At 32.9% G+C, this 10700-nt stretch overlaps 1 protein-coding gene across 1 annotated transcript; it reads right to left on the reverse strand.

Annotated features, from left to right (window-relative positions):
* Positions 1 to 8790: 8790 nt before the first annotated feature.
* On the reverse strand, positions 8791 to 9753 carry LOC134277802 (uncharacterized). Its single transcript, XM_062760109.1, has one exon. The coding sequence runs from the start codon at positions 9751 to 9753 to the stop codon at positions 8791 to 8793; it is 963 nt and encodes a 320-aa protein (XP_062616093.1).
* Positions 9754 to 10700: the final 947 nt, after the last annotated feature.

The following is a 10700-nucleotide window of genomic DNA, read 5'->3' on the forward strand; positions in this document are numbered from 1 at the left end:
AATCAGAGTCGTTTAAATAGCTTTCCAAAACAATTTGTATCAATTTGGAATTTCCCAATCCATTTTTAGATCAATGTAGAGGAAATAAATCATTGTATTGACCTGGAACGTCACGTGCAGGTCAATACAACGTAGTATTCTTCTAACATAGTTGGATATCAGCCAATCAGAGAGATGGAAATTATTCAATCATATAATAAAGTTAATTATATCTAACATTTTTAATCCTCCTTGTAAAAAATCCTGAGTAACAATTTTCCTTTTCATTTATCACATTTTGATTTCCATATAAACTCAAAGATTTCTCTATTCAATAGTGATGAAGTTTCTTTACTTGGATTTGGTAAAGATATAAGAAGATGGTTAAGTTTTGGTAAAATTAATGTTTTCAGAACTGTAACTCTGCCGATAGGAGTAAGAACCCTTCTTTTCCATTGCTGAATTAATGCTTTGATCTTTGGTATTTGAACATTGTAGTTTATTTCAATAATTTTATCTAGTTCTACTGAAAAATTAATTCCAAGCAAATTGAAAGTTGTACAACCCCATTCAAGTTTCCAACGAGAATGATGGAAAACTTGATTAGAGAATTGTTTTGAACCTATCCAGACAATTTTAGTTTTTTAGCTGTTAATCTTAAATCCTGTAAACTTTGTGAAAAAATCAATAGTATCTAATGCTGCAAAAAAGTTATTTAGGTGAACCTTCAAGAGCAAGCCAGGTATCATCTGCATCTTGGGATATTTTATGTTCTGTTTTGTTAATAACAATTCCTTTAATGCTTTATTTTTGTTTGATCATAATTCCAAGAATTTCTGCACAAAGAAAAAACAGATATGGTGCTACGGAATCTCTCTGACGACATCCTCTATGGATATAAAACTGTTCTGATAAAAATCCACATTGAAGTACAGATGCACAAAATTTTGTATTTAGAATTTTTACCCATTCAATAATGTTTTTACCAAACCCAAAAAATTCTAATACTTTATACACAAAGGTCCAGGATATTGAATCAAAAGCCTTTTCAAATTTATAAGTACAAGCAAACCCGGTATATTTCTAGATTCAGTGTAATCCTTGTAATCCCAGTATATTTCTAGATTCAGTGTAATTCATAAGATCATAAAGGAATCTGGAATTTTCACCTATATATCTTCCTTTTAGAAATCCAAGTTGAGTATTTGATATGATATTGTCCAGGGTGGATCTTATTCTATAACTAATACAACCTGATAACAATTTATAAAACACATTTAAAAGTGTAATAAGCCGCCAATTTTTCAAAACTTCCCTCGGCTTATCACCTTTTGGTAAGCAGGTATTTAATCCTAATCTTTGAGAAATGGGAAGCTCTTTCCTCTGAAAAATATCATTTATGGCAAGTACGAGGGTTGATCCAAAAGTAATGTCACAACTTCGATAAATTTACTACTTGTCAACGTAAATTAACAAAATTATACATGTTGGTAGCTAAATATATTTCAAATCAGTCCTGAAAAATTCAAATTGAAATGATTTATACTTTTCAAAATATTGAATTATATACAAAGTGCAATTATGGTAGTCGCCGCACCTCAATAACGTCATATGACGATATGCGCCGTCACACAGTTTTAAAAACTCTTCCCCATCGTTTCATTAAAATAATTGATATTCAAAAACACATTCACATATTTTACTTTCTTTAAGAATTATTGTCACCAATTGTACACTCTATCAGTAATATAGTCCTTCATCAAAATTCTTTGAACAGTACAATAAGACAAACTTAAAAGTTTCTCATACAATGTATCACTCAAACCGCGTGACACGAATCTTTTTTTTTGACAACTTCGACGCCATTGAACCTTTCCACCCGACCTCGTATCTTTCGGTCTTTCTGACCTCAGCTGATCAGTAAATTACCCACAACCCGCCCAAACTGTATGAAACCATCTATGAACAAGTTTCGTTTTTACATTATTTCCACTGCGAGTCTGATTTACCATCGTAACTGATTCTACTGGCGATTTCCCGATTTTGTAGGGAAAACGCATTATACATAACTCAGTTCGGCGGTATATTCCATTTTGACATTTCCTTTCTTTAATACATCAGATATAAACAACAATGTTTATGATAAAAAAAAAACAAAACAATGTCGCCATTTTATCTTTAAATAAAGACTAAAAATTGTCGTCAATTTTGTCATTTTTAAAATATTGGGCGATTAGACGCTTTTTAAATGCTTTTTAAATGTGTTTTGTCTTTTTTATTTTAACAATTTACACTTTAAAACGTGACGTTTAGTTTTGACGCGGCGACACCCCCTATGTTTTATGTTTTAAACGTCTATAAAATGAGTTCAATTATATATTGTTAAATGAAATTTTCAATTTTGATTAAATTTCTTTTTCTGCATCTTTTGGTGCATTATATTTGATAAGGCGACGCCAAATATTAAAGATATGGACACAGTGACATTACTTTTGGATCAACCCTCGTATAATAAAATGTTTTAAATCTGACCGAAAAAATTTTAAAAATTCAGCTGTAAAGCCATCACTCCCTGGTGACTTATTAGATTTCATGTATTTTAACACCTCTAAGACTTCATTTTCCAAAATTTTTCCCTCAAGTGTTTTAGCAACATGATTTTCAGGTTTTGGAACCTCAGTAACTGTTATAATTTCTGCAAGATCTATGTCGAGAAGTTCTTGAGCCACAGAAGTGTAAAGAGATTTGTAAAACATCCTGATTTTATTTAAAATTTCTGACTGATTGTAAATAGTTTCATTTTCCTCTGTTTTAATCTTTTTGATAGTCTTATTCAAATAATTACGGGATTCTAATTTACAAAAATATTGAGATTGCTTTTTTCCATCTTCAACCCATCTGGATCGGGATCTTATAATATGACCTTGTAACTTTTCTTTCCTTAAATTCTCAAGATCTGTTTTTTCCTCCTCTATTAAATGTATATTTAATGTATTCTCTGCCTCTAATTTCTCTATTTGTACAATTAACAAGGCTTACTCTTTATTTTTTTCTTTCCTTCCATATGATGAATATGAGATAGTAATGCCTCTAATCTCCATAAGAAGGACTTCAAAAAATGTACTGTTATCCATATTTTCTATAAGCACATTATTCTTTTCGTATTTGTTTCTAAAAGATTTTATTGTTTCTTTCACTTTGATAACATATGTTTTGTCTGTAAGTAAAGAGTTATTGAATTTCCAGACACATTTTCCTTTCTTAAAGGTATTGAATTTTATATCAAGAACCACTGATGAATGATCCGATCTGTATCCTGGTTTAATTGCTAAGTTTTCAACTAAGTTACACATATTTTCAGAAATTAAAATAAAATCTAATCGTCCTTGTTTTGTTTGATTTTTCTTTCGCCATGTAAACCTTTGAAATTTGGATTCAAAACCCTAAAGTAATCTATTATTTGTTAATCATTCATAATTTCTAAAAGTTTTTCTCTTGCCTTTGGATTGTTAATGTTACAGTAATTTTCGGTATCTATTGAAGGGTCAAGCGCCAGATTAAAATCACCACATAAAATAAAATAATCATTATCAATTCTTAAAAAGGCCTCTCTTACTAATTCATAAAACTCTGGACTGTCAGAATTTGGTCCATGGATATTAATTAAAGTAACTTTATTATCCTCGATTGTCATATCGAGAGCTAATAAATTACCATTATCGTCCTGTTTCTCCCTGTGAGGAGAGATGAGGAGAGACAGTCGGACCTTCTTGGTTTGATACAAATCCCGGTAATAATGTTCGGGGAGGAACCACCGGTTTATTCTAGACCTTCAGCATCACTGCAGACACATCAAGTCCAGACAGAGCAAGATGACCGCCACGTTACTTAAGCTCTACACCATGGCCAAGTCACCAGAGGGAACAGTTGTCTGTGTGTAGAGACGGTATAGAAAAAGAAAAATTAGTTCTCATCTCCCGTTTTGCAATATTCTCACTTGAAATCTAGAGATGATTCAAGCCATTTCATTTTTTTTTTTTTTTACATAATACTAGAATCATAAATTACGATTACCCACTCTAATAAAATAGATAAAGTCGACAAAAAATACATTACTTATTTTCATATACATGTAAAAATATTGCTTTTCTTTCAGAAAATGAAAAACGTTTGGTGCGCTTCCTTAAGCTAGTGCGACTTTCCCGAGATGCCCTTCAAATATTTTTCTATGATGTTGGCTGACAAACAACACCTCATTGTGAATGGAGTAAAAAGAATACAAAAATACCATATACCTGTTCTTTATCAAGGTCAGGGTTAGGGTAATTAAAATAAGAGGCCCATAGGCCACAACGCTGACCTGAGTCATTTATAGCCCTTTTGTTTTTCACCACCTATTTTTAACCCAACATCCCCTTAACCCTCCACCATCATAAATTAAAAAAATCTAAATCTATGCCACCTGGGGATGTGCATTTATTGTTCCCAACCTATGCCTTCCCCCCTTCCCGCTGAAAATCATTATTTTAAAAAATGATATTGTTGATTTCCTTGATAGATAAATGCCTCATTTCTTGAGACATGCACATGTAATCCAAAATTTAACTGAACTGCACTACCATTCTCGTTGTAGAAGGAACAGAGCTGATTCTTGTGAGTTCGTAATCTCAACAATGTACACCTTGTTGAGAAATTATGCCGAAAATGTCGAACCTACAAGCAATGGATGGGGTAAAGAACCTAACATTGGCCAAAACGAAATGGAGACGATGTCGAAGGAATCAGATTTCACAGAAATTATCTGAGTCAGATGAAAGAGTTTAAACATGAGATGGATGATTTCAATTTAAAGTGGGAGGATCTTAAATAGGTGCAAATATATTTGGTTTTCTTCAAAATTTAAGGTTATATAAATTATATGTAATATAAATTAAACTTGAAGCAACCGTTAAGACAAGTCAAATGCTAGTATGAACCCTGGTGTATTCTTGAAAAAAATGTCAAAGAAGAAATTTAAGTGAAAATCGCCTTTAAAGGACGAGTGCACTTAAACAATGCTTAATTGGCCTTTTTATTGTGACATTTTACTTTAGAATATATTACAAAATGGCTTCTTTTTTTTTAAATAGGTAGATACTAGTGGATATTTCTAATTTAAAAGCACGACAAGCATCACCTAAATCAGCATGGATTTGAAACAATTGAATATTTTTAAATGCCTATGGACACCCTAAAAATCCTGGAAAGTCGTATCGAACCTTCTTTTTGTTTCGTTTATGTAACCTTGAACAATCTGATGGTGGATCATAGTCAGGCACGTTTGTTGAATGTAACTTTTTGTGCTATATCTGTTTTTAAAAAATTGAGAGAAGTTGTGTCGTGCCTGTAGCCATAATAATCAAACTAAGAAATTGGTACTCTTGCATTTGAAAAAATATACACAATAAAAGTTTCATTGAATTTGAAATCTAAAAGGAGTGTTTAATTGGCTTTTAATACATGTTTCATTGTCTTGCATAAATGTTAAAAATGTCTGACACTTTTATGAATGGCGCTAAACTCTCTTTACCCTACCGTTATCTTAGAAATAAATACATCGAAATGTTTCTAAGCGGCGCGACTTCGATTAAATGATAAAAAACCTGCACAGTTTTTTTTACAGTGAGCACCTTTGAGGAATGTTAACCTGGGTAGAACTCACGTGACTATAAGTATTTTAAATAATTTATTCCACAAGTGGGTTCAACATGGGTCATACAGTTAAATACCTCTCACTTACCATAGGAAAAGCATTGTACTTTTTGTACATTTTTAATATTTTAACTACCAGCCTAATCGTATACAAATTTGCTACTTTCACACAAGTTTTATAAATGTATTATGCGTCTTTTGTCATTCGCACAAGTTTGTACAAAGTTAGGCTCATAGTAAACAAAAGCTTTGAAATAAATACCCGTTCTCGATTAACTATAGAAAATCACATACGTCGGCTGACCCCTGTCGCTTTCTATGGTTTTGTTCTTTGTATATTCGTGAATTTCAGCGGTAAAATTTGTTGAATCTTACGGTTTAGATATCAATAAATTAATGATTTGGGATGAAAAATGTTGCTTAATTTGAATGTTTATTTTTTTCACATTTTACAGGGGCCCATAAGTGCACTCGTTCTTTATACTTTTAAAAGATATTTGAAATGAAAAAGATTTTTGTTGAGTATAAATAATCATTGGTGTCAAGTAATTTTGTACACATAATGATTAATACTGTTTAGTAATCAGACTTGGTATATTCTTTCAGGCCAGCATAAGTATGAGCAAAGGCTCACTCAGAGGGGAAGTAGCAGCACTGTCACCTTAACCCCACAAACAGAAATTGACATAATGACAAGTGACCAAAGACAAATCCTTCCTGCATAGCTGATTATGAGAAAACTTGCGTCTATAGATTTATTATGTTCCTTTCTTTAATCATTTTCAGATTTATTGAGGGGAAAAGCAAGACTTTTTAGATACTGTAATGATAAAGGGAAAATAAATTAAACAAGCATGTATCTGTAAATATATTCACATTCAACACTGATAATAGGAGTATATTGCGTATACACATAATACATGTAGATGCAAGTAGTTTGCGAGTTTATAACTTGAAATTTCTGCCAAGGCATTATTCTCTGCAAAATAAATGGAAAACTTTCTAGTGTTTCCTGAATAAACTACACATTTATGATTGAACTCTTGATAGAATAATGCAAATAAAATATCCCAATATAGATATATGAAATCAAAGACATTTAATGAAACACTCGACAAAACAGACGTTTGAAATAAATGGATGGTATGCACAGCAAATAAAATATGTCTGATATGTAAAATTGTACTTAGTGTAGGGAATGTGGCGGTATAATAACAATACTGTGTATTCAACATAATGAAGAAATAACACCTATTTATTGGCAATAGCGCCTTATCTCTGGGAATCTATTACAGATTCAGCACAATGTATATGTAAGAATGTGTTTAATACATATGTTATGATTTATTTTTAAGTACGCATTGAGGTTGCTAGCTTTATTAGGTAGTTGACAATGAAGTATATTCTCTTTTCTGCTACCATGGTTGAAATACTTACAGCTAAGTTGTTGTTTAGTTTTTAGTTTTGACTTAAAAATTGATAAAGAGGTGACAATTTGAGTTTTACATTGTACGAAACAATCCTTAATTATTTTTTTCAAGAACTCTTTTGATCGAAAAATTTTAGATTATAATATTCTCGGTAATATAGAAAGTTATTTAAAACGATAATATTCTTCAGGATCGAGGGCACAATTATGTAAAAGATATACATATGTATTATTTAAAAATTTATCCTCAAGGGAAAAGCAAAATCACCATTGGTCATATTAATTTCGAAGCAATTCCACGCTTTCAACTCAGTTCCTTACCTAAATGAACCACTTTTAAATAAATGTTTTAGTACTCATTTGATTTCTGCATTATTCTTGGGAAAGTGGCCATGTGAGAGTTCTGTACTACATGAACATTTGACCACGGAGTATTCAAAGTGCATTAAGCCCCTCCGTGGTGATAAAAAAAAATTAAAGTACACCGATACCCCTTAACTTTGGATTGTTTTTTGTCACATGGACTTTATTTATCTAATCAGAGGATATGTACCCCTAAAACAGATTAAGTCTATATAAATTTCAACTATTTCTTTTAAAGAAATATTTTTCTTTATGAATAAAAATGTTACGAAAACAGGAAAAATGAAATCATTATATCAAATATATTATTTATCACGAGACATATTTTTCCCATGACGCCTTTTCAAGAAACACGCTGTAACTTGTGAAATTTTACTATTTCTTTCACGCCATTATTAAACTCAGATATATCACTAGTGACGTACAGTATAGCATTAAGTCTAACATTTCATATCTTGGACTGCATGACAATCCTTTCAATGAAATTGTTTCACATGCAAAAACATTTACAAGTACTTTGCTATTTTTTCATATTGTAATAAGTCTATAGAAAGATAGTTATTAAGGTACAGTCTAAGAAAACACATTTTATCCCCTGGATCGAAAGATTCCGGGGATATATTGTTTTGCCCGTTTGTCTGAAATCTCTCAAATGCATGTCAAACTCCAAAGGTCAAAGTCAAAAGTGTTAGTATGCAAAGGAAGGTCTTGTTACAATGAATACACCTGTGAAATATAAAAAGCACTTGTTTAAACTGATCAAAAGTTATAACCAAGGTAAAAAAAAATTTTTTTTAATGATATATAACAGCCATGGCCCCAAACAATTAATAGTTATGGATAAGGTTAAAGTTGACAACCGACAAACAGAAAAACAGATAACAAACAGACTGACAGACATACAGGACAGAAAAAATATACTTCCGGGATCTATCTTTCGATCCGGGAGTATAATAACTCTAACTCCGAACGAAACATCAATTTGATTTGATAAAGATGTAGGATGGATGATACGATTGTGATTATTGTCAGAGTAAGCATCACTAGACATGCTTGTACACTGTCAGTGTCCCAGAAAGAGATTGTTCTCATCATACACACACACTGCGGGGATGGCGTATCCCTTGTTGTTTTGTCAGTAATAGAGACAAGAACTGACCGCCCCGATCAAGGAGGTGAACAGCGTTGTCGATACTATCACACACCAGGATGCGACCGAAGGCATCAGTACAAATTCCATAGGGAGCGAACTCTGACTTCTGACCTGTGTAGGAAAACCTGTATTGGCCTGATTTATTTACCACTACTACTGCCTTTTTTCCATAGTCTCATGTACAGATATCACCATTGATGTTTTCTATGATGTAGTGAGGCAATTTAAACAGTTCTTGCCCTTTGATATCCCTCTGTATGTCCTGTAGTTCTTTTCCTGTCTTGTTGTACCTGGTAACTTTACCCTCTTTATCCTTCACTTTTCCTACCAGTAAGTCCCCGTTGATGTTGGAGGAGTGTATGCTGAGTGGTTTCCATTCTCTAGTTTTAATGAATTCAGTTATATCATTATCCTGTGTTATCCTATTGATAACTTTTTTGTCTTTGTCTGTGAAGATGAGATCCCCATCTTGTGTAACTGTGTGGTAACCTTGATCCCTACCATTGGTTTTTATATTCTGTATCTCATTCCCCTGTAGATCTGTTTGCACAAGGATACACTCACTGTCACTGATCCAGAGTCTGCTTGACGGATCTTGTGCTACGTGGTGTACATTCCAAACACCTGGTAAATTGAACTCCCTGACCTTGGTGACAGAGGCAGATGAAGGCATTTCTAGTTTTTTGTCAGATTTCTTTCCATCTTCTTTCATTTGTGTATATGTATGTTTCATAGCTATATTGTAGACACTTTCAAAGGGCCTTATTTCTCTCTTCTCTGCTTTAGTTTTCGGGGCATGTATTTTAACAAGTAATTTGGTGACATCACTTTTAATATATTGCCCAGCAGTAAATCCTGGAGTGACTGCTTTTGTTGTCGCTGGTATGGATCGGATCTGTAATTTCTTCTCCGACATTAATTTCTGTGGTTCTGTAGAGGTCAGACATTTTTGGAGCTCTTTGATAAGGTTATTAAGATAAGTGATGTAATCATCCATTGTCTTGTCTTGGGTATTTAGATCTTCTAACAGTGAATTCTCTATCTGGTCTACCTGCTTCATCTTCTCATATATGACTGTGTCCACCAGACTTTTCAGGGCCTCACCTTCAGTCTTCATGGATGATCTTATATTGTCCATAATTTTCTTAATTTAAGTGGTATCTTGTTTTATGTCTTTCTTTAAATCCTGCGATATTGGAAGAAAATATCCTTGAATTTGGGAGAGTTCTTCCTTGTAAAACACCAACTTTTCAGCAAAGATTGTTTCTAGATCAACAAAGGTATGTCTTTGATGGTTCCCTGTTGTGGCACACTTGGAACACAATGGGGTTCGGCATTCTTTACAGAACATGTCCATATCTTTCATAGAGTGGATCTGGCATTTTTTACATGATGTTGTTTGATACGTTGCTGATAAAGGACTACTTCATGGTTCTTGCTTAATGGGCTTTTGAGATGCTCGTCTCTGCATTTTTTACACAACTTTATGTGACAAATGTTGCAACAGAACTCACAATTTCTTTCACAATCTTCAATGCCACACTCTAGAAAGTGCTGGGCTGTGCGTGGAATACCCAATTTAGATGAAGCCATCTGAAAACATATGAAGATTGCAAACATTTATCCGAGATCAAAAGTCCATAAAACAATGAAAAACAGGAGCATGCAAATGAAGTTTTTTGTATTGAAAATTTAAAGACTACAGGTACTGACGATAAAGTGAAAAAAACACATGGACGAACTTAAATATTACAAAACTTTCTATTGGTTTAAAGATGTATTCGAAATCAACAAATTATCTCGTATTTGTAAAGTATGAAAAACATACATGTACATATTAATAGTATAATGCTAAAAAAAATTAATATGGTGCCCTCTCCAGAATGTTGAAATGGAATGATTTCTAGGTTTTCATTATTTGATTCAGAACATATTTATTTCATTATTATGGAAAAAAGTCGCCCGCGTGGCGCAGTGGTCGGAGCATCTGCTCTAGAGTCGCGAAGTAGGGTGTCAATCCTAACGTCGCCAGTTAGAATCAAACTGTGGGACGTGGAGACCGATCCTTTGGATGAGACATATAAA

This window comes from Saccostrea cucullata, unplaced genomic scaffold (genome assembly GCF_032062105.1).
Source record: "Saccostrea cucullata isolate Sc308-1 unplaced genomic scaffold, CSIRO_AGI_Scuc_v1 ctg1783, whole genome shotgun sequence".
NCBI classification, from domain to species: Eukaryota; Metazoa; Mollusca; class Bivalvia; order Ostreida; family Ostreidae; genus Saccostrea; species Saccostrea cuccullata.